This window comes from Lissotriton helveticus, chromosome 11 (assembly GCF_964261635.1).
Source record: "Lissotriton helveticus chromosome 11, aLisHel1.1, whole genome shotgun sequence".
Classification (NCBI taxonomy): Eukaryota; Metazoa; Chordata; class Amphibia; order Caudata; family Salamandridae; genus Lissotriton; species Lissotriton helveticus.
In genome coordinates this window covers 717,874,545-717,899,763 of record NC_136072.1, presented here as the reverse complement: position 1 = coordinate 717,899,763, position 25,219 = coordinate 717,874,545, and the positions used below count along the sequence as shown (strand labels likewise).

Here is a 25,219-nt window from a genome sequence, read left to right as displayed (position 1 = left end):
ATCGAACATGTATCTTTGGATAAACGGGGAGGCAACAGGCTGCTAAAATTAAGACGGAGAGAGGCAAAATGGATTATGGTCCTTCGGGCTGTAGAAGAGGGACTTAATGTTGATACAGAATTGCAGTATTTCTTGGGAGAATAGTAATATCTTGAACTTTGTTGTCAATCAGAATAATTGATGAATGTTAAACTTTTATCCTCTGTTTCATATATAATGATAATCTTATGAATATGTGGTTGAATAACGAGTGAAATATGGACTCTTCAAATGCTTAAGCTATGTCCCTATCTGTCTGGATTGAGACACTGTAAATATGCTGAGATATTATCTGTTAATTCATATTGACAAAGATATACTGGTATGGAGTGATGTGGGCGCTTTTTGTCTTGACGCTGCGACTTATGCCCTTTTAGAGATAAAGGACATATGACACTTTAGATGAAAGAATATATTAAGTAAAGAAGAAAAAGTGCGATGTAAACTTGGTAGTGAGACAGGATATTTAAATATAACAGAATATTAACTAAGAAAGATAGTGAGACTGCCTAATAATCAGAATATTAGAGCATTATTGGAATAGATAGGCTTTCAACATACTCCTTTGCCCAATCCAAGATGGCGGCGATAAAATAAATTTAATGAGATTCGTTAACTTACTAATAAGCATAATTGTACACATCTAATACTACTTATCTGATTACTGGTTTCTTATAACATTTTTAATTATATATAAATTAGATTGGTGACTCATTTGATAATATTACGTAAAATCGGAAAGATGTCAATAAATACGAAGAGTTGGTACTATAATGTATTTTGATCGTTTTTTATTATAAATACTTAAACCGATCTTATTGTAAAGTAATTTAGATCTAATAGTGATGCTTTGAAGATACTCGACCGAAGCATACTTATTCAACATGACGGCTGTTACAAATGCCAGTCACCCGAACACGGACAGACTGTGCAGAAACCCGAACACGCAAGTACTATACTTAGATATCGGGTGAGTTAATATTTGAAAGAACTTAGGATTGGGCAAAATAATAATTGAGATATATACTTACTTGGTTATTTTTTATTAGATATTGGTACCTGTGATTTTGGGATAACGATTAAACGGATATGAACCTGATAATCGCGTGTTGAAAACCTGACAAGGTAATACACTTTTCAGAACTAAGACGATAGTTTGCATTAGTAGGCAGACTAACTGATGTTTTATTAGCGTACTTGTGTTAGGTTAGACATTATAGTTTTAGTTGGAGGTCACGTTAAATATCTGTGTACTCTGTTAAAGAATGAGAATTTACAATTTTCATAACAATGCTAAAAGAGCATTTAGTGTCCTTTTTTTGTGCTGGGCGTGAGTTGTTGGGTCGGGACTGAGAGTTCCCTTATATCATTTCAGATTCAGTTTCTACTTTTACGAACTTCATCTTTAGATAAACAAGATCTACTGATTATAGGTAAATATTATTTGAATAACTATGAATCTGGCTATAAATCAGAATGTTTTGTTTTAAAAAATATTGAACACCGGGAGTCACGATATTGATACATTGCTTGTGTTTTACTTGTCACTAATTGAGGGATCTTTGTCTTTACTTCACTTAGGTGGTGACTATATTTTAATGTACAAATAATTTCATGATAGTTGTATATTTTGTTAACAGTTTACTGGAGAAGGTGTGTTATACTATATTTTTATTGTTTCTGGCTTGCAGCCCTGAGGAAGTTGATTAGGCATATGACAGATGCCCAACGAAACACGTGTTGGCTGCAGATTGTGTTTTTGATTTGAAAATAAAAGGATCAACATTTCGAACCTTGGTGTTTGATTGGGAAATGGATTGAAATCATCACGAGGACCTTGGTGTTTGATTTTGAATTGGATTAAAGATGGACTTGCTATTTCCATGATATAAGATTGAACTGTGAAATAAGGATAATACTAATTAGAGTGCTCGGCAAGAAATTTTGAACTTTGTATACCCAGAGCTTTGCTCTAGGAATTTTTGGGGGAGTGAGGTAACCTTCCCTGTCTTGCCTTAGATAACCTGTTGTGATTTGTGCAATTTGTATTTTGTCTAACTTTGTGCAGTGCGCCCTCTTTACCCTGTTACCTATTTCCATTGTTTATTGCAAAAACAGGAGGGTGGTTGGGCGGGCGGCATCAAGCAACACTGGCAAAAACGGAAGGAGGGAGGGTGGGTAAGCTACACCAGCCACAAAGGAAGGATAGGGTTTGGGCAGGGGCAAGTAACACAGACAACAATGATAGCAGGGGTGGGTAGTTGGCAGGCAACACAGACTACAACAAAAGAACGGAGGAGACAGATGGGGCATGTAACTCGGACAGCAACAGAAGAAGTGAGGGCAGATATGGACAAGCAATATGTCCAGCAACAGATGGAGGGAGGGTAGGTGGGGCAAGCAACACAGAAATCAAGGGTGGAAAACAACATGGACAATGGAAGGATCAAGCAAAAAGGACAACAATGGATTGGGGCAAGAAACACTGAGAACAATGGAGGGAGGGAAGACGGCTGGGGCAAGCAACTTGGAAAACCACAGAGGGCAGTCAGGGGCAAGCAGTATAGACAAAAAAGGAAAGAGGGTGGATTGGGGCAAGCAATGTGGACAGAAACATCCTGAGGAAGGGCTGCGAGCAACAGTCAATATTAGAGGGAGAGAGAGCTGGTGATGGCAAGTAGAAAACAGACAATGAAAGGGCAAGAAATACACTAAGGATCCAGCTGAAAAAAACACACTCTTGTGTGCTTAAGCAAAAAGATAGCACTTACAAAAATGATCAGTGGAAGGACACAAGCAATGTGTCCATCCTCTGATATAGGAAATGGACAAACACATGAAGAGAAAGCTGCTGACCAATAAGAACAAAGCAAATGAGTGAAAATGAAGTCAAACAATGTTAAGCAATGGGTGGTCTCTAAGCACATTGATAGAAAATAAAAGGTCCAGAAGAGACAGCGCATGAGTTTTCTAGTCAAGACCTGAAATACTTCATACCTAATTGGGTAACGGTGTTTCCAGTGCAAGTCAAAGTTGCTATATGTTCCTCGTTGCAGTCCTCTACAGAGTTTCTCATATGCTGGCATTCACTTATATTTGATTCTCCTCCTAGAGAGTGAGAGAAAAGAAGTACTTATTGAAATAGAAAAGTTTAAAAAATAAGAAAAAACCAACACTAGGGCTACCTTGACAGAAACTTCCTTTGATACATTCAAATAATGTAATTGTACATATTATTGTTTAAAAGAATTTTCTTTTGAACATTTTTCCTCTTTAAGGTTATGTTCCTGGAACTTAGGTTGCTTATCTTGAGAAATAACCTACTGGTAGAATCATTTCCAAAAATCTTATTGATGACAGCTGATGCAGTCTTACTATAAGTGTACGGACAGCGCATACCCTTCTGTCCCACCCAAATCATAAACAATTCTACGTGTTTTACACTGGCAGACGGCCTGACTTGATGCAATCAGGATGCAGATGCTGTGAGATATATTAGGGTGAAACTCAAAATGTGGATTTATGTATGACTGTATGTATGCACGTATGTGTGTATAAATAAGATTATTTCATGCAAACCTATTAGGAAATCAAGAATGTGCTGTACAGAGTTGAAGGTACATACAAAGAGGGGAGGGTTATATACACCTAGTAAAGCACTGGGGTGTGGCAGTCAGATAGGGCACAGAAGGAGGAGGAAATCATGGGGAATGGGTGTTTCTTCAGTTGTGCTCCAGCATTAGGAAAGTGTTACCCAGGATAGAAGTGTTGCTTGCTCTGATGGATCTGTGTTTGCTTATGCATATGAAGGAGGGAGGAGGCGTGATTGACATGAACCTTTTTTTTTTTTATATATTTTTTATTTTTCTTTCATTACACATTGTATCACATATATAATACATACATTATAGATTTGTCGATTGATAGTTTTAAATTAATACTTAACCACATCTGGCTTAATGAACCTCTCCTATTATACATTACAAAGGAATATTACAAAAAAAAAAATACTTTCCATTACTCAATATCCACCTGGACTTGTGATTTACAAATATCTCTCCCAAATTTTTAAACCTAACTTTCTTCCCCTTTTCCCCATGCGTGAGTATATTGCCTTTTCCAAATTATACATACCTAATAAATTGGAAAGCCAAGTTTGCATTACTGGGGGGGGTTTATCCAGCCATGCTCTTGCTATTGACAGTCTTAATACTGCTGTGGCAATAAACATAAATTCTTTGTAAGTATAATCTTCCCCCATATCCCTTCCCAGTAATATTAACAGCGGTGTCAATTGAACTTGTATTCTTAAAGAATTACCCATAAATTCTTCTATGTTTTTAATCAAAGTGTGTAGCTGGGGGCAGGTGGCAAACATGTGGACGATATCTGCGTCTACAGCATTGCAGCGAGGACAGGTGGTACCAGTCGAACCTCCCCATTTAGCTATTCTAGCCGGTGTGTGATACAGTGAAAACAAAGTTTTATAATGTTGTGATTGGAGGGGACCCGAGCATAAGATGGTACGCCCCAGATCAAGTGATTCCACAAAATTTTCCATTCCTCCCCCCAATTTTTCAACCCATTTGCTACTATGTTTATCCAAGTCATTCACCTTCCCTTTTGCAAGACTTGCATAAAAAGATCTTATCGTACAATCCCCTCCTAATACTATTTTCTCCAGTATTTCATTTCGAGTAAAGCCTGCTGCCCCCCCCTGCTTGTTGCTGAGAAAACTCCTTATCTGTAGAAATTAAAAAAAATTCCTACTTGCAACACCATATTTTCGGGTTAATACTTCAAATTGAACAATCCCCTCTTCCTCCATTAAATCCCCGATCTGTATTATCCCTTTTTGCACCCAACCAGCCATTATTAAATCAGCAAAGACTTCCACCGGGAAAGATTTGTTCTTATACAGCCTGATATACCTGTTATATCGTCCTAGGTGCGCCTTTTTTAAGAAAGCATTCCACACCTTAACTGCTGCTTCCACGGTCTTAAATCTAGTCCTTTTGTAGTACCCAAATTCTACACAGTTTAAAAAACAATTTTCTGTCTCGGTCCCTAGTACTGCAGAGTACACTTCCGTGGACATGATAGTAACTCTTTCATCGAGTCCACCACCCCCGATTAGCCCCTACATATACTGTAATGCTGTTGCCATTTGGTACAGTCTGAAGTCAGGGGCCCCCCACCCCCCTCTCTCTCTTGGAAGGGTCATGTACCGATACGCACGCCGGGTCTTCCCATGCGACCAAATAAATCTGTTCAATACATTCTCTAACAAATTAAACCATTTAACATCAAAAACCAAAGGAATAGTTCTAAAAAAATAGAGAAATTTGGGCAATATCAGCATTTTAATTACATTAGAGCATCCCATCAGGGAGAAATGAAGGTTATTCATACTCTCTAAGTCATTCTTTACCTTTGAAATTAAAGGAGCCATATTACTCTCAACTATTACTCTCAAATCCGCAGATAGTGAAACCCCCAAGTATACTGCCGAGCTAACCACTCTATTATCCTCGCACCTAGTATATGCATTCTTTATAATTTGCGTTTTGGCTCTGTTCAAACTGTACCCAGATATCTACCCAAACATGAGGGCCTCTACTTCTACTTCTTTTATCGCTAAGGTAGGATTTGATGTTAAAATTGCAACGTCATCCGCGTATGCTAATGTCTTCACTATACAGTTATTTACTTTTATTGGTTGTATATCCACATTAGATTCAAATCGCCGTATTAACGGCTCTAAATATAGCGCAAACAGTAAAGGCGAGGAAGGACACCCTTGCCTGGTCCCCCTAGCAATACTAACTGCAGCTGAGAGCCCTCCATTAACACTAATTTTAGCAGTGGGGGTGATATATAAGGCCTGTATAGCTTTTATAAACCTATCCCCTATCCCGCACCACTTCATAACGTACCACAGATAATCCCAAGAGACCCTGTCAAACGCCTTCTCCGCGTCCAGAAAAAGCGCTGCGACAGGGTCTCCTAAGACATCTGCGGCGTCGAGGATGGTAATTACAGTCCTGACGTGTTGGTTTGTCCCTTTCCCAGGTATAAACCCGTGTTGAGTAGAGGTTACAAGTTGTTCAATATTTTTTGCCAATCTTTTTGCCAGTATTTTTGAGTATATTTTTACGTCTGAGTTCATCAGTGTTATGGGTCTATAGGACCCTGGTACATCTGGTGGTTTGCCTTTTTTTAAAATAACGATAATATTAGCTCCGCCCCAGGATTCCGGAATAGATACCCCTAGTTGTGCTTGCGTTAATGTGTGAAACACATCTGCAAGTAACACCTCCCTAAATATTTGGTAAAATTCAATTGGTATTAGGTCTGGTCCTGCTGCTTTACCTGCTGGTAAGCTTCCGATGGCAGACTCTAGTTCTTCCAGGTGGAAAGGACCCTCCATAATCTCTCGATCTTCTTCGAGCAAAATTGGAGGTAGAATATTCGTGAAATAATTTTCAATATTTGCCGGGCTTGCTATGTCCTCTGGGGTATATAGATCTAAATAGAATCTTCTAAAAACTTCCCTTATTGAATTAGGATCTATTACCACATTCCCCTGTTCATCCCTTATCTCCTTTATTGTTGCTGCTGCTGTTTTCTGCCTAGTTCTTATTGCTAATACTTGCCCTATTCTCTCACTATATTCGTATGTTGTTTCCCTTTTCGTAAGATAATTATCTGCCGCTTTCCTGGCCAAACCTTTAACAGCTTCATCTTTCAATGCAATGATTTTAAATAAATGTTCTTCCAGTGGACGCTTCTGTACAATAGCCCTACTCAAGCTGTCTTCCTCTCTTAGTAACTCTTTTTCTATTTGTTTTCTCTTATCACTTTCCCTCTTCTGTCTTGCCAAAACATAACTCATAGTTTCTCCCCTTACCCCAGCCTTAAACGTGTCCCAAACCACCCCTGGGGCTGCTGTCCCTCTATTAACCTCCCAGAAGAATTGTATCCATAGAACCATATGCTCCCTATAGGTAGAATCTTTTAGTAAAGCTCTCTCGAAGGACCATTGCGAGGGTGTTCTTTGTATTTGGGTAATTTTAAGCGTGCAAATCAGCGGACTATGGTCCGATATAACCCGTGGGAGTCTTTCTATATTCATACCAGGAAGTAGGTTAGTAGACAATAAAAAATAATCCAATCTGACCATTACTTTATGTGGTGCGGAGTAGAAGGTGCTCCCATCCAGATGTGGGTGTAGCTTCATCCATGGATCAGCCAAGGCATTGTGGGACACCAGAGCAGCTAGTGCTTTATATACCTTCTTCTTCCTTCCCCGATATGTCCCCCCGGAATGTGTAAAAGAGCTCTCTGGATCGTGTATATTAAAGTCCCCACAGCACACTATAGGCTCGGGCCACTGGGCCAACTCAATATCTAAATATTGGAATACCTCTGGGTCATCTTCTGTGGATCCATAAACTGAAACCATAGTTATTGTCTGTCCCATAAATTTAATTTCCACGATCACCCATCTACCCCATTTATCTTCCTTCTTTCTCACAATAATCATGTCCCTGCCTTTTCCCAAAATTGCTACCCCTCTAGTCCTGGTGCCCTGTTTAGTACTTGCAAGAACCTTAAATCCTAATTGCTCCAAAAGATAATTCTTACTCCCTTCTATATGCGTCTCTTGGAGACAAATTAAATCAACACGCAGGGTTTTTAAGTATGCTGCCACTTTCATCCTCTTATTCATATCATTGAGACCACAAACATTAATCGTTGCTATTTTACACACCATTGCAGAAAAGTAGAAGAATGTACCTACTAAGACCAATTCTTTTTGAACTCATCAACCAATATGTAAACATCCCATATAATCTAATCTGATGACAATGTGTTAAATCATATATTGAAACAAAAATTGTAGTTACTGTTTTTTTTCCCCTCCCCCGTCCCCTGGGCCCACCCCCTCCAACCCTTGACTCCCCGCCCCCCCTCCCCACTCCCCCCCCTTTCTACAGGCAAATAGGTAAAAGGACCTATGTGTGCCCGCCTTAGGTTGCGCTAGTCGCGTCCCTCTCTCGCTTAAACATTCTTTGTGTGCTATACTGCTCTTCACCCTTGGCCCTCCACCAGTGGACTACTAACAATGATTAATATAAACCCCAGAGCTAACCTTCCTTCTTTTTTTTCATCCCTTCCAGAAATATTTGTGCTTTAATTTCAGATGTGAACATCCAAGGTTTACCCCTCACAATCACCTTAAGTCTAGCTGGGAACAAGAGGTATGCCTCCACCCCTAGGGCCTGAAAGGGGGAGATCATCTGCCATAGCCTCCATCTCCTCTCTATAGTGGCATGACAAAAATCAGGCCTGGCGAAGAAGGTTACGCCTTCAAAGGTCCTCCTATTATCAGGTCTGGCCTTGTTGATGATCTCTTCTCTGAGCAGGAAATTTCCTACGTTTATTAGGATGGCTCTTAGGAGGTTTCTCTGCCCAGCACCCCCATCCCCCCCTGCATCACCCGGACCATGGGTTTTCTTCACTGTAAATGGGAACCTGTGTGCCCTCTGTATCTCCCTATCCCACTGCCACTGGGATTCAGGGAAAGCCCCCTTCAGTAAATTAACCACAAATTGCCTGACGTCCTGCCCTTCTGTCCCTTCTGCCACACCCAGTAGCCTGACGTTATTCCTCCTCTGCCTGTTTTCAAAATCCTCCATTTTCCAGGACATGTCCACCGTTAGCTTCTCCTGTTCTGATTTAAATGTCTGCCAGCTTCCAACGTCGTCTTCCAATCTTCCAGTACGTTCCTCCACCTCTGTTACTCTGTCTGCTATGCCTTCGTACAGCTTGTTAACTTTCCTCAAAGTGTTCTGTATTTTCTTTGTGGCCTGTCTTGCTCTTCGAGATTCTGCCCTGGCCTCCCCTTGCATCTGTTTGAGGATGCTAAGTAAATTTTCAGAAGAGTCCTGCTTAAGGGGCGAGCCACCTGTAGCTCCCTCACCGCTCAGTGCTGGTCTGGCATTATCTTTATCGTTAAGATTATCCTCCTGGTAGACCTGCGATGTTGCAGAGTAGTCCCATATCAGTCGTTTCTCCGTGCGTTCGGGAAAACCAGATGCCTGACTCCTTAACTTCTCACGTTTCCTCCTCATTGTAGATTCTTTTCCTGAGGTGGTATAGTCTGTTCCATACAGATCATCATCTTCCTCCTCAGAGCTAATCTCTGTAGAAACTGGTGATTCAGAGTCCTCATTTACTGAGTAAAATTCTGGTTCCACAGAGGCACTGTCTCCTCCACCCATAGTTTGCGTATTTTGGATGTTTATATTAGCCTCAAGGCTGACTCTGCTCCCCCAAGTACTGTCCCGCTGTTTTAGTTCGTTCATTTCCTTCTCAACACCTAACAGTGCCCCGAGCATATCAGCTGTTGTATCCCCAGTTTCACTGACCTGGTTAGGGCCCCCTGTACTCTCCTCTACGACCCCTTCCAGGCCAGTAAACATCCTTCTGCGTGAGCCACAGGGGTGATGCTTTGCTCAGCGTTCTCTGCCGGGCCAGTCGTTGCTTAGCAACCAGCAGCTCCGCGTCTCTCATGCCTGCAGCGTCCATTGCATCCTCGAGGACGTTGCCGGGCAGAGCCGCTGCTTCGGTTGAGTTCTTCTGCGGGAGCGGTTCTGCATTCCTCGCAGCCAGCACTTGGACCAAGGTAGGCTGCCTGAAGACTGTCTCCCGATTTTTACTGCTCTCCTCCGCTGTTTGCCCACTCGCGCTTTTAGCTCCTGTATTCAGCTTCCCCCGCATCTCTCCTTTTTTCGCCCCAGCTTTGTCAATCAAAGGAGGGGGAAGTGTCTTTCTTATCGCTCCGGTGCCTTTCCCAGCGGGGGTATCCACTTTCATAGTTGCTGTCGATCCCGCTCTAACAGCAGCAGGCTCTGGCGCCTTCTTACTTCTCTCGCTCCCCTTCTCTCGAGGAGGCATCTTTGGCGCCATACTCCGGCTGATGAATAGCTTTACAGCCCTGACCTTAACCCAAGCCAAGGCGACTCCAATCCGGTGTAGACGCTCCTGGAAGAACTTGGCTACTATAATCCGACTAAACCCACGATCCAACTCCATTCAGTGTCCATTTAGTAAAGAGCCGGGGATTAGATAAGAGTAGCACAGTGTCCTCTCATAATCATATCGTTGATGCGAGAGAGGGATTAGTGTGACCTCTCAGCACAACGCTACAGCGGCCATCTTGCCTCCGAAAAAACCTTTTCTTGATGGAGTGATTGACATGAACCTGATGAGAATTTCAGTTTGCCTGGGCAGTTGACATGAAAGCTAATATCTTGTCTTCTCCGCTCTGGTTTTTCCGTTGTAGATTTTGCATTGCCCACGTGATATTTTTATTTTGCTTGCCATGTCAGTTGGATGACTGGGTGTAAAGTTTGAAAGCTGATGCAGCAAACTATGTTCTGATAACAAATAGGTGAGTGTAAACATTTATAAACACATGAACTTTATTTTCTTTCTAAAGGTTTTATATGCGACTTCAAAACCACCTGTAAATGAGAAACGTAGTCACTGCTTGGAGCTTATGAACAGCAGATCTAGCTACAGCCAAAAAATTAAGAAAAAAAAACACTTGCATGACAACATTTAAAAAAGGCAGAATTGCATCGAAAAAAACTGTCACAGGATTTTTTAAGGTGCTTGTGGAAGAAGTGAAGGAAAACAAAAATAACATACAGGAAAATAGCTGAAGTAGGAGTCTCGTATATGATAAAGGATAACATATTTCCTGTAATATGTGAAAAGGATAATGCATGTAATTCTGCAACCCCTGTATAAGCCAGTCTAGAATTTTTTTATAAACGGTGACTTGTGACTCACCCATTCACAGATTATAAAGAGAAGACGTCAGAACTAAACGGAATGTTGTTTTTCTTTCTTCTGCTCTATTTTTTAGCTTCCAATGACAAGCAAAGAGAACATGTTTATTTTTGCAGTCATTAGATAGTACGAGAAAAGCAAGAATCATGCTTTCTACATGTTTCTACACATTCCGAGCTAATGCATCTTTTCTCTTTTCTTTTAAAAAAACTGACTTGTATTGAACTGGTTTTTGATGTGTTTCATTTTGCACTAGAGGTTTTATTTTTCATGTTTGCAAACATGCTTGCTCTTTCACATGAAAGAGCTAGACACCAAGTTTTATGTGGTGTGTGGGAAAGGTGATGATGTGATGATGTGATGATGTACTTTATGGGTTATGTATCTTCTGGCGTATATAAGGATTGCTGGACTTGGCCCTTTTTGCAGGGTCATCCCTGAACTTTTTACATTCCTCCTGTATTTTGTCTGACCTGTTTTTGTTGGTTTTATGACTCTGGGCACTTTAAAGTGCATATGCTCTCCCTATTATAAATTAATGTATAGCTGGTTTGGTTTACCTGTCAGACCCTAGTACTGTGCACCAGGAGTGCCCAGGGCTGGTAATCCAAATGCTGCTAGTGGGCTTGCAGCACTGGTTGTGCCACCCACAGAAGCAGCCTGTAAAAGTGTGTCTAAGGCCTGCCATTGCAGAGCCTGTGTGCAGTCTGGTACTGTCATGTTGACTGGGCAAGTACACCCACTTGCCAGTCCCTAAACCTTCCCTTTTCTTCATATCAGACACCCCTATGGTAGGCCCAAGGACAGGGTGCATTGTAAGTATAAAGTAGGTCATGCCCTGGTGTGTGTGGCATGTCCTAATAGTGAATTAAAGCCATTTTCGTTTTTCACTATTGCAAGGCTACCTGTTCTCTATATGCCAGAATGGACAGTTAGATTATAACATTTTATAAACCTAACTGGCTCAGAGAACGTGGTAGAAATTCGAGTTTAGTATGCCTGAACTCAGAATTATAAAATACATATTTTAGTGAAGTTGGTTTTAACATTCTGTGTTTGAAAATTCCACTTTTAGAAAGTAGGTATTTTCTTGTCTAATTATCTAAGCCTGCCTCTGCTAGGCTGCGTACTCCATGTCTGGAGTTTGAGTGACAGGGCTGGGGAATTCCAGGAGACAGGATGAGTCTGCCCAGTGGTGAATATAGAGATCTGCATCTAGATGGGAGGGAGGAGTTGCACCTGGGACCTGAATAGGAATGTGCCTGTCCCCCACAGTGTTGGCTCCACCCCCTGTGGTGCATCTGATATCTCTGCCACGCACTGTGAAAGGAGAGAAGGAATCATGTCAACAATGTGCTCCAGGGCTGTGCTTTCCCTCCACAGTGCTGGCTCCACCTCCTGTGGGACGTCTGATGCTTCCACCCTGCACTGTGAAAGGAAAGAAGGAGTTATGTAAACAGAGTGCTCCAGAACTGATTTGGACTAGGCAAAGACCCCTTTGCCCTCAGAGGACAAAGGATTTTGGGGTATAAATATTGGGACCCTGATCCCAAGAAATTAGATCACTTTTGGACTACAAGAAGAAACCTTTGCTGAGGAGAGGAACCTGAAGAAACTGAGGAGAGACTATCCCTAAGCTGAAGTGCTGCTTGGGGGATTGGCCTGCAGTGGTTGCCTGACTGCTAAAGAAAGGAGAAAGAACTTTGTGTGCTTTACTTTCAACTTATGAAGGATCTCCAAAGGCTTAGAACATAGCTTGCCTTCTCCTGAAGTCTCAGGGACAACAGACTTCCACCCCCAGCTCCCCAGAGTTCTTTGGAAGTGCCTGCTGCTGTTTTGAGGCCTTCTGAGGGACTGCATGTCACAAGGAGCTGGAAGCGTGACTCAAGAGGAAGAAGTGTGTCGCCGTCGCAGCCGCTGCCGTCACAGTTCCGAAGGAGGGTGTCGCCGCGGTAGCTGACGCATTGCACTGCATCGAGAGAAGCGTCTCGCAACGAAGACGAAGCGTGTTGCCATCGTAGTTGCTGCCGTCCCAACTCCGAAGGAGGGTGTCGCCGCTGTAGCTGACGCATTGCACCGCATCGAAAGAAATGTCTTGCAACAAGGAAGAAGCGTGTCGCCGTCGCTGCTGCTGCCGTCGCATCGTGGATGTCGCCGTTGTAGCTGTTGTATTGCACCGCATCAAGAAAAGCACCTCCCATTCACAAAGAAGCGCACCACCATCTGAGATGCTGTCGTCGCATCTTGGATGTCGCCAATGTAGTTGTCGCATTGTGCAAAAGCCTCTCGCAATGTCAGAGAAGAGTGACGCAGCCGAGGCTGTTGCCTTCGCATCTCTGAACAAGGGTGTCGCCGCTGCAGTTGACGCATCGAACCGAGACTTCTCGCATCATCGGAGAAGCATGCCCCATCTGGAAGATCTTCACGTCTTTATTTCTTTGCACCGGAACTGTGCCGCATTTCCACTGCTGCAACACTGTTTGTTGTGGAAGCGTCACACATCGCAAGGTACATTGATTTAAAGTGTTGCATCTTAAGGACTGAACTGAATTAAGCTAAAACTACCATTTTAAGTATAGTAATGTGGATTTCTGTCGTTTATGGTCTTGTGTTAAGTCTATATAAAGAATACTTATTTTTAATATACAACTGTGTGGTGTACATCTGTAGTGTTGTCACTGGGTTACTGTATGTGGTCACAAATGCTTTACACACTGCCTCTGAGATAAGCCTGTCTGCTCGTGCCAAGCTACCAAGGGGGTGAGCAGTGGTTATTTTAGGAGTGTTCCCCCTTACCCTGACTAAAGGCAAGGGTCCCTATTTGTCACGAGTACATACCTGTGTCAACTAGAGACCCCCAAATCTAACAAGGATATTGTAAGTCACCTCGGAGTTCCATAACCTTATAAATGAAATCAGCATTTTCCTCTATATGGATATGGAACTCCTCTGTGACTTTGAATATCCTTATAATGTATGGCAGGGAGTACTTTATCACTTATATAATTCACCAAAGAACCTGTAGTCTTGCGCCTCCTCATAGGCCAGAACTCCGTGGTGATTTGATATATATCATTCTAATGTAGAACTGTGGGCAATTAGTCACATATTTTGCAAAGGCTACTTATTGCATGAATTTTACAGTCAGCTTTCAAAGTGTTTTCTTTATAGGTACGGGATAGGTGAATTTGCTGAAGGCTGGTACTCTCTGTCAATATTGAGAATGCACTGCAATATTTACCAGTTTGTGCTCATTTCCTTTTGTCTGCATATCTTGTTTGTACCTACCTTTGCAGTGAACGTGCACCGTAGGTAAGGAAGGGTGCTTAAAGGAAGACCCCATCCATTTGCTAGAAGGGACTCCGCAGCCAGTTTCATGACAGACCAGGTAAGCGAGGGGTGACATTGGACTCCATAGTTCATCACAGACCTAAAGAAATAAAAAAGCATATTAAGCACGTTGTTTTTTGACACTGCTCATATTTACCAGAAATTATCAAAGTAAATCCCAAATAAAAGTTGGCTTTTATACATGGTTAAGACTTTCTTTCTACTGTGGAACTTATTTTATTGGAATAATATTATATTGGAATAATATTATATTTGAATAATATTACTAAGTGACTGTATCTCAGAATGGTATGTCCTGAATAGTGTATATGCAGATTTATTACTACAATATTTGACAAATTGGGAAACAGGCAAAATCCAACTTTTTTTTTTAACTCACTTACAAATTCAAATTGGATTACAAATAATGCTTACATTTTCTCCACAAGGCAAACTGCTAAATAGGTGGATCTTGAGTGTTTGTCCTAGTTCATGTCCTGCATGTGGCTCTTCCTTTGCTAAGCGAGGTCCAGAAACAACCAATTGCCTAGGCTGCCCACAAACTGAACGGTTCCAAATATTCTTCCTTGACTTTGTTTTGCTCTGGAGAACCTCAGGAAATGCGGAAAGCAGACAGCTTGTCGTTTATTGGCAGGATGCTCCATGGCTGTTCACATTTTGTGTTCCATAATAGGCATAAATAGTGCTTAATTTGAGCTGGGGCTTTCCGGTGCTTAGCACTGGCACATATTTCAAAGGGCTGGGTCTATATGACTTTTCTCCTCTGGGAGGTAGGCCTGGTAATTATTCTAAATAAATGTATCGGTCTTCCCTTGGTGTCTGCCTGTTTTTTTCACAGGCTGGCCCATCCTGGTCCAGATATGACGAAGGTGCATCATCTTCACGTTAGTGATGTCAGCAGTGGATGCCTGCCTTTCAGGAAGGGTCATTGGTATTTCTATTGGATAATGGTGGCTGAAGGTGGGCTCATGGCTGAGCTGGGGCAAGGCAGGCTGGGAGAGTGCATGGAAAACTTTTCTAAGACATCGTAGAGCATAATAAAAGTACTAGCATTCTTTTTTGATAAGCTCGCACTGAAATGAAATCAACTGTCTATATTCTGCATTTGACATGCTCGTGGCCGGGTCCCCTCACCAACTGCAGTCACTGTCGGACCATGTGCTGTTCGGCACTCTTTAAAAACTGCTAGTATTCTAACTGCTATGCTGTATGAGCATGGCAGTGGCAGCATTATGAGGAGCAGCTGGCACTTTAATACCTGCTGAACTGCAGACACCCACTTGCGTGCACACATTCATTAGAGCAACTACCAGATCAACACAAAGGTGACTAGATGTGATGATCACTCCTCATGAATCGGTAGACGCAGCAAATTATTGTCGGTGCTGGAAGGGCCCTTGATGATTCTGTAACGTGTGGTTGCCTTGAGAAAGAGGACGGAGTGCATTTTTGTAATGTTTACTTTTCTTTACGGCGGGCATCAGTTAGCATGGGCTGCCGTCCTCCTGAGGGGGAAACCAGATAGCAATAGGCACGAAGTCCACATTTGTTAAAAGAAAGAGCCAAAAGAAATAGCAGATGTCTGAATGAGAATGGCATTTCTAATCAACAAGTTGTTTTTGGTTGTACCAAAATGAAAAGAGTCTGATGAGAACCATGTCATCCAGAATCAAATGGAAAGCTTTTAAGATTTAAAAGGTTATGGTTAATGGGCTGAGCAAGGAGAGCTAATGGCAGGAAATTATTTCTCTATATGAATTCCACATACTTGCTGCATTGTCTCTGCAGATTCCATTTTTGTTTAAAATATAAAAATGTATTTGAGCAAAGACGGGTGAATTTACTCATACATTTAACTTCCACTCAACTTTTGTTATGGCAAAGAGGTCTGGGTACATTTTCTGCTTAAATTGTGCATGGATGCTTTTATTTTCCTTTAAATGTATTTAAAGCTCGAGCTCATGCCCACGCAAAATAAGCTGAGCTTTCACAAGAGGCGATCATGTTTTCTACTGACTGCAGCTCCCGACCATGAAACACAGGCAAACAGGTTTGATTCCCTGAGATTAGCATCCTGTGAAGCCAACAAATCTCACTTTGTCTGAACAAAAAAAGTATAAAGTAGTCTGAAGAATTGAGAAGTGCTTGTCTGTCCTTGGTCCGGGCATGCACCAAGTAAAACTGACAGTAGTGTAGTATATCCACCGTGGTGAACAACACTTACAACGCAACTTTTACATCGCAGAGCCTTTACAACGCAACCATTACAACGCAAACTATTACAACGCATTGCTCTGGGGGGCTCTCTAGGATAGGGAATAGGTTAATTTACTATCCAATAACCTTCCCTAGTGTCCACGGGGACTGGAGTTGGAATAGTAAATTAAATTATTCACTATCCAGCGCCCAAAAGCACTATGCGTTGTAATGGACTGCGTTGTAATACTTACGTTGTAAAGGCATGCGATGTAAATGCATGCGTTGTAACGTCATACATCCATCCACCGTATCCTGTATATCACATATCCATCTGGCTACCAATATCAAACAGCAGAGTGCTCCAAGTATACTTCTGGCGTGTTGATCAAGGGACTAAGAGTACCTTTTGTATGTGATAAAGGAATATGTTTTAAGATTGGATAATTGTCATTTCTTTTACTTTGGATCATTACGCGATATCTGCCCTGAGGAAGTCTGTGGCTTACACCACAAAGTGACAAAACACGTGTTCGCGGCTAGGACTGTTTTTGGAGAAAATAAAGAAATAAAAGAAGACAAAGAAGATTACCTGTGTCTACACTCATTAATAATTGTATTGATGAGGGGGTGTGGCTTGGCGCCAGCGACAATGGCCGCCTAGCAGCGAGCTCCGCCGGAGCTAAGCCCTAATTCCCCACATATCCGCCCATAATCCTGAGGCCTGTACGATATAAAGGTGAGAAGGACCTCTGGACACTAAGCGGTGCCGACTGTTGTGCCGCGGAGGCTCTGGGACGCCTCCATTCGCGCAGTGTGCCCGGTACTGGCGGCGGCGGCTGAGAGAGCCGGGGAGCTGGGTGGCCGCAATCCCGCCAGCCGCCTACGCAAAACCCTGGCATTTTGCCCTGCGGCGGAGACTGCCCTCGGTGTGGCCGGGCCTGGGCGCCCCCGCCGAATACACTGCAGTGCCGGAGGAACGCCATGCAACAAATAGCAGCCCTTTCTGAGGATCAACCAGCGGCAATTACCTTGGAAGCTCAGGGGCTGTTCGATGCCTCCGCTCTCACGGGCCGGCCAAGGCCTGCGGCAGAGGCCTGGGAGACCTGGGAGCTGACTGGAGGCATTTCTCTCTGCTGCCCGCATGCTGGCTTGTGCCTGAACCCATTACGGGCACCTGCTCTCCCGGGGGGGGCCGGACCTTGCTGCCCCCACCACCTCCACCACCTCCACCATAAATGCACAAAAGGGTCAGCGACCCTGAATACCGCACAGGGGGATATAAATAGCCCACTGCGAGGCCTGAAGACCGCTGTGAGGAGGAGATCGTTTTGAGGGGCACGCGTGAGCCCCGCTGCCTTGCACCATTAGGAGAAGTGGTGAGACATTGACTCAGCCTGTACATGGCCACTTCCCAGTGTCCCGGCGGCTGGAAGATGGCCGGGCCCCAGAGCTGCAGTATAGACACCGGACGAACTACCAGGTGAGCTCTCAGCGACCCCCTACATGGGAAGTTCCGGGTGCGGGGGCGCAATAGAGTGTGGGGCGATAGGTGACTTGGAGAGGATTCCAGGCCGTGCCCGGAGGCGAACATATTCGACTGCACAAGTAGCCGGGCGCACAGCCCCTTGTGGGGGGAGGTGGCCCCAAACAAATAGAACGCATTAATTATCCACCCCCTTGGCTGGTTGGGGCGTGGACTGGGAGCTAGTGGCGGAGAACAGGAGACTTGGTTGGTGCATGAGAACCGCTCGTGACCGGGGGGTCGCAGCTGCAGGCCCGCCTGTGCAAGTGGGCGAAGACCCTGCTGGGTGCAGAGGGGACCACAGCAGAAGGTGACATGGTGGCACCCGGGGGCAGCAGGACGACCGAGGAATAACACTACTAACGTTCGGCAGACCTCCGTAATAGCCCGGCTGGTGGCAAACTAACTCAGCGTGACAGCAACATGAAACCTAAGGGGGCAGCGGCTACCCAAATGAACAAGCTTGACAAGTATGCGGTCCCGGTGTCGGCCCCACAGACTGAGGGAAAAGGGGGCCAAACTGCACAGGCTGAGCCCTCCCTGGCCTCAATAATGGCGGCCATACAGAATCTAGGGACCACCCTCGAGATGAAAATTGACAAGATGTCCATCGAAATTAATCTTATACGGGCTGACCTCAACAATACGTTGGATAAGGCCAGGACTAATGAGGCGGACATCAGGGAACTCCAGGCCTCCTTCAAGAAGCTTGAGCGGAGGGTTGACGAACTGGTGCACCAACACCGTCAGATGGCCTTGAAGCTTGAGGACCAGGAAGGGAGGGCCCGACGGAACAACATTCGAGTGGTGGGAGTTCCAGAAGGTTCAGAAGAGCCTAGTATGGACCTCTTCCTCAAAGACTTGATCCTCAACTGTTTAAAACCGAAACGGCTCTTTACTATATATTTACCGTTGAGAGGGCGCATCGTGCGCCGGTCCCCAGGCCGAGGACCATCATTGCGAAAATCCTCAACTATAGGGACCGGGGCGCTATTTTGCAGGCCGCCAGACAGATGGGAGGCCTACAATATGAGAACCCAACAGTCAGGTTTTTCCCTGATTTCACACTCAAGGTGCAGCGGGAGCGGCGATCCTCTGATGGTGTTAAAGCGGCACTTCGGGGAAAAGGTATCAAATACATGATGTTCTTCCCTGCAAAGCTCAAAATAATTGCTGGCGGCAAATCCCTATTCTTCTCTACGCCCTCGAAGGTACAGGACTGGCTCGACAGAGGCGCATCGCAGACGTCAGCAACAGCTACAGGTAGCGCCTGGAGAGACACCCAGGCCAAATCACCAGGCTCACTTGATGGCAGATCGGACACTGAAAGAATGAGTCAGCGCTCGTGGAGATCAAGATCTCACAGCCCTGTTATGGGCGACACTCAGGGATGCTAGTGGACTCGCGTTGATTGGAGAAGCTACTTTTTCAGATTTCTGCAAGTTGTATTGTAATGTATAAATCTTTACTATGATATTGGGTGTATGCACTTCCCTGGGCGGGGCCAATCGGTAGGGTAATGTACTATCAATGCCTGGAAAGGATTGGATCTGTACGGGTGGGGCCGGGAGCTCTCCCTGACATTAAATTGTCTGCGCAGCACGGGTGGATGGCCCGGCTGGACTTGGGACATTGGTACTTGCAATTGAAGGGGGGCAAGATGTAACTGATGGTACAGTTGTGATCCCTTTGAAATAGAAATATGAATGCATAGGCTTGATACGTTACTAAAGGTAGGGGATGGGCGCTCAGCGGCTGGAGTTGGTGCCAGCGCACTCCCCGTCTAACAGTTTTTCAGGGGGAGGGGGAAGGGTTTGTGTCTCCTTCCTTTTTGGGGCGGAAGGCACTCTGCTAGTTGGGGATGTGGGTTGTTGTAAACCTACGTGGCAGGGTAGCAGAGTTGGGGGATGGAGGGGGGGCGACGGTTTCATGGTTCTTTAGTGATGGTTGGTTATGCCGGGGGGGGTGAGAGCTTAAGTTGGTCATGCAGCAAATGTACGTGTGGGATGGTGAGGTGTTGCAGGAGCTACAGATTGAGTACTTGGATGGCTACAAGGTGGGATAAAAGTCTTAAGATCCTCAGTTGGAACATCAACGGGTTGGGGGTCAGGCTCAAGAGGAGCATAGTTCTTCAATTTGTTAAACGACACCTCCCAGATATTGTTCTCTTGCGAGAGACACACCTCATTGGCAACACCTGTTACGCACTCAATAGATGGGGATATACACTGGCGACATGCCGGCTTCACTTCGGGGGCCCGCGGGTTGGGTATTTTGTAGCACCGTAACCTTCCGTTTGTCACTGAATGTTCGGAGACTGACCCGTTGGGGCGCTATGCGGTGCTCTCAGGGAGGTGGGAGGGATGCATGCTCAACTTGGTGACAGTCTATATTCCACCAGGTCTCCAAACCCAGTCATACCAGGACGTCGGTACACTTCTCCTCTCTCTTCCTGAGGGGCAGCTCCTGATTGGTGGGGACTTCAATGCGGTAGTGTTGGGAGGGCGGGATAGACAACCCATCCGAGACATAGCGATGGGACACATGTGGCTCTTCAACCTCCTGGAGGCATTCAGATTGGTTGATCTCTGGCGCATGCGACACCCTAACCTGCAGCAGTACACATTCTTCTCGGAACCACAGCACAATTTTTCTAGGATAGACTATATCCTAACTCTGTTGCAACATGACACTACCATCCGAGAAATCAAGCACCTAGCACAGGGTATAAGTGACCACTCCCCTATATGGGCCCACCTCACTATTGGGGAAAAGAAGGTAGGCTGTGTGACGCCCATAAACCCCTGGTTCTTACGCAATCCTGAGACCAAGAAGAAGATCACCGGCGTGATTGATCAATACTTCCAAGAAAACGTAAGGACGGTGGAATCCCCTGCTGTCCTCTGGGAAGCATTTAAGACCATACTGAGGGGTGAAACCCTCTTTGTAATTGCCGGACAGCGTAAGGAAAAGGAGACGCAAATGCTTACTATCGAACGTGACCTCCTAGCTCTGGAGGGGGTGGCGCACGTTGACGAGAATCAACGGGGGCGCTGCATCAGATGCGGCTCAAGGTGGCCGAATATAAGGAACTAGCCACCGACACTGCTAACAACTTAGCTAGGGATAGAGACGTCCGGCTGTATGACCAAGGGGACAAAGCGGGCAAATTAATAGCCTGGTTAGACAAAAAGCAGAAAGTGCAGAGGGTGGTATCTGAGCTTCGGACTGAGGCGGGCGCTCTCCTTACCGAACCTCAGGAGATAGCGAGTTTGCAGCACATTTCAAACAAGTGTACAGCAGGGGATCTGTACGGCCGGAGGAGGATTCCTCCGAGCTTTTGAAAGACATTAATATGCCCACTCTTTCTGACGACGACTGGGAGGCTTTGAAGGGTGTACTCACCTCTGAGGAGCTAGCCAGGGCAATCAACGACCTCCGGTCTGGGAAAGCCCTGGGACCCAACGGTCTTCCTATCGAGCTGTACAAGATCAAACCTGGCTGCATAGGTCAACACCTTAAAAATATGTTCGAGGACAGCAAAGCTTTGGGGGAACTACCGAGGGACCAACGTATAGCCACACTGGTGACCATCCCTAAAGATGGGAAACCAAGAGAGCTGTGCACCTCTTACAGGCCAATATCATTATTAAAAATAATAATAATTGTATTGATTTTGGAACATGCTCAGGATACATCCCCTTCTTTTCCTTAACATATGTATTTCATGCCTTTTTACTGTTTGTGACAGAAATATTTTATTTTGAGATTCCTAAAATAATGTAGTATTTTAATACCTCACAACTCTGAATGCATATGATATCTTTAGTACAACTGTGATATTTTTGTTGTGCTGAGCTATGACTCAACAACAAACTACATTCTTTGAACTTGACATGGACTGCTTATCCACAGCTACCTGTAGAAAAACAAATGCTCGGGAGGGCATGTTTCCCTAGCAGACCTTGTTCTGCGTGTCCTAATACATGGGGTAGCTTACTAATCTGAACTTTCACATTTTATATTTTCCCCTTTGACTGCAAGGATAAAGAAGAAGCCTGTCATACTCTTCATGTCTACAGTTTAAACTTGAATTAGAACTCAAATATCTCTGTTTGCTCTAGGAATGTCTTTTAATCCTCATAATTGTATTCATCTTGAAATTATTCAGTGAACTTAACCCCCTTTTAGTCAAATATCCTAGCTTTTTTCCGAAATTCACTTTTGCTCTTTTTGGGTCCACACGCTAATGGAATAAATTCTTAATGATTCAGAATTGCACATGAGACAGTCTTTAAATTATATCCTTTAGAATAGGAAGGACATGAAGCATCAATACCCTCCTGCCAAACAAGAAGTATACCAAATCTATCACAACAAAATTAGCATACAACTACTGATCAAAAGACCCTACTTTTTCTGTAAATGAGAAGTTGTAATGCTTCTGAAATTAATTGGTGATCACACTTCTGCTGGTCCTGTCCCCGGTGTCTCCATAACTCACACAATTCGAAGACCCCCAAAGCTTACTGGCTGATAAGTTATTCTAATTTACAGCATTGGTCATCCTGGTTCAGCTCTTTTTCTGTTTCCACTCACAGTCTCACAGACTCCACCTGCCACACAGCCAATGGCTGATAGAGTATCACAACTAGCCATCGTAACCTGACCCAAATCAACCTGTGACTAAACTGCAGCTCTGATCACCCACAGACATTACTGGTGTCCGGTCTCTTTTTTAATATGGCTCAAGCCGTGGGTTTAATGGACCTCATCCCCAAGAAAGTTCATTTGTACCTTCTTCATGTGAAAGGACTGGTTGTATTTTGACTGAATGGCTTCAACTAGTACACCTCCAAACTATAATGTATGCATTGTCCCTCACAGGACAGACCAATACACAAAATACTGCATTGGAGCATATTGGAAAGAATATCTCTGGGATCCAGGTTCAAATCTGGGTACTAGCGCAACATACTGTGTGTTGGACCTGGGTCTTCCAAGTCACATAGGGTAGCTTGGCACTAAGTAGGAAGGCCTAACTCAAAGGTACATGTGTAAAATTTGCATCACACCCCTTAGTAACATAACGTCCATCCACTCAAAAATTAAGACACCACACCAGTCTTTGGAAAAATACGAGCTGTTTTATAAAATCTCTCTGTTGTTCAGCAGTTCGTGGTCCCTTATACAAAAATAGCTTCACTCAGGTGTACATCGCTCTGGGGCACCAATTTCAGCAGTTCAGCCCCCACCTCCCAGCAACAGTAATTATATCACAGTTTCAGTTGTAACCACGAAAAGATCTCACTTCTCAATGCAGTAACTTACAGTGGTACCTTACTCCTGGAAGCTCAAGTTATTTATCATAAGCAAATTACAGTGTTTCAAACCTTTATCCTAATACAGAAATACAATAGGCAGCATTAGACTTTCAGGTAATGTAACAGGACAAATCATCACTTGACTAGGAACAAGGTACTACCTACTCCGTCTGTTAGTTGGTGAATTCCTGTTATTATTAATTAATCAGCAAGATTTGCCACATGGACAGTGCAAGTAACCTTTCCCAACTTCTACAGTTAAAGAGGAGAACATACAGGCATTGAAATCAGGCAGATCCCCCCCAGCGTTGGTAAAAGGAGTTCGGTACTCTTCCAATTCAGTTAAGGCTTGTCTTGTCCCCAATCGGGAAACAGGAAGTCTAGAAATCACCAAGCTACCTAGTCTGAGCTTCTGTGTCTCTGCTTCACTACTGCCCAAAGACCCTGCAGATGTTTAGGAAATCAGTCCAGCTCTGGGTGCTTCACCAAAGCTAGACGCTTACTTATTTAACGATCGGACCCTGTTGTAAGCACACCGAGATTTTGGCGCTCCTCTTCTTTCTCTCGTCCCCTTCACACGGCCTGCCTGGCCGACGGACCTCTCAGCTCCGCTCCTCTACCAGGCCGGGAAATCTTCCAGCCCTCCTCTGAGCCTGCGCGGCGCACAGGACACTTCCGCGCCTCAGGAGCCGCCCAGAGCTTCACCAAGCCTGCGCGAGTCTTGAGTCGGCGCTCCTCCTCTATGGCACCGCCCCGCTCCACACTTGGCCTGCGCAGCACTCGAGACACTATTCCCGGCAGGGAAATGCGGCGTCTCACCAGAAGGTAATTCAATCCTGGGGGCAAGTAAACTTTAGGAATCTCTATTACGAAGTGCCGGTTTTAGGCGGGTCGCTTCTGGAAAGCCACGAGTTCAGTCTGACAGGTCACCAGTGAACGGCAAGTGTAGGGATTTACTTTCTTCCCCCACCACTCACGCCTTGCCTTAATCTAGGGGTCAGCCTCGATCGCCCTCACCTGGCGGTATCTTTCTGTCCTCGCCTCATGAATTCCACATAGGATTCCCACAGGTTACTCCTGCGGCAGGGATTTCTCGAGTCCACGTCTTGGCAGGGTCAGATCAGTAGATGAGTGATAGCATCAAAACAGCAGGGTCAGCGGCCCAGCAGGTCTGTCAACCCCCACAGTGCACCAGTCTCCTCCTTCTACCGCCTGTACTCCTTTCTTCCAGCTCTCCTCTTCTCACAACACCATCTAAAATGGCTGCCCAACATTCCGCCTTTTATAGGCTGACCCCAGAAGGTCCAGAAGGGTCCAGGGGGTTCTGGAACATTCCTATACTAACCTATGGGTCCAGTCCCTAAGGTGGCAGTTGTGGCAGTTGCTGTCCACAATTTTGTGGGATGTGAATCTACTCAGGAAGGCGCCAAGGCCTCAAAAAAAGACTATGAGGGCAAGGAACACCTGACCCCTAGGCCAACACCTCAAAAATCTAGTTGACATAAAAAGAATGAAAGGTTATGAGGGGCAAAAAGGGGACAAAATAAATAATTAATAGAAGGGGCTACCCAAAGGGCAGACAGGTCTAACACTGTGATTCTGGGCAAATCACTTAATCTCCCCGTGTCTAAGAATAGTGTCTGGATACCCTCACAAGTGATTAGCCCCATTCTACTAATTCCAGTATTATTATTAATAGTACTGGACGAAATGGGATTCGCCCTCTATTGCAAACTGGTACCTAAGACTCTGGAACATTCTTGCTATGGAACGTATGTCAGAAGCCTTATCTGCCCCAAAGAACTCTTTTGAACTTGTATGGGAACCATTGGTGTCTTACATGTCTAGGGCATGACCACCTATGTTGAAAAGCTGGGAATCTATTTCACTGTTATTATGAAACTGGACGTGTGAGGTTGGG

General features: G+C 44.5%; 1 protein-coding gene across 3 annotated transcripts in view; it reads right to left on the bottom strand.

Annotated features, from left to right (window-relative positions):
• The window catches only part of LOC144791811 (CD5 antigen-like), an 855,436-nt gene that overhangs the window by 210,634 nt on the left and 619,583 nt on the right, over window positions 1–25,219 (bottom strand). For 2 of the 3 annotated variants that reach the window (XM_078666590.1, XM_078666591.1), the window contains exons 3-4: window positions 14,191–14,332; window positions 3,037–3,147 (exon numbers count right to left, since the gene is read on the bottom strand). In XM_078666590.1, coding sequence (XP_078522716.1) covers window positions 3,037–3,147; window positions 14,191–14,332 — 253 coding nt within the window. The remainder of the gene's footprint in view (window positions 1–3,036; window positions 3,148–14,190; window positions 14,333–25,219) is intronic. The other variant, XM_078666592.1, reaches the window with a different exon arrangement.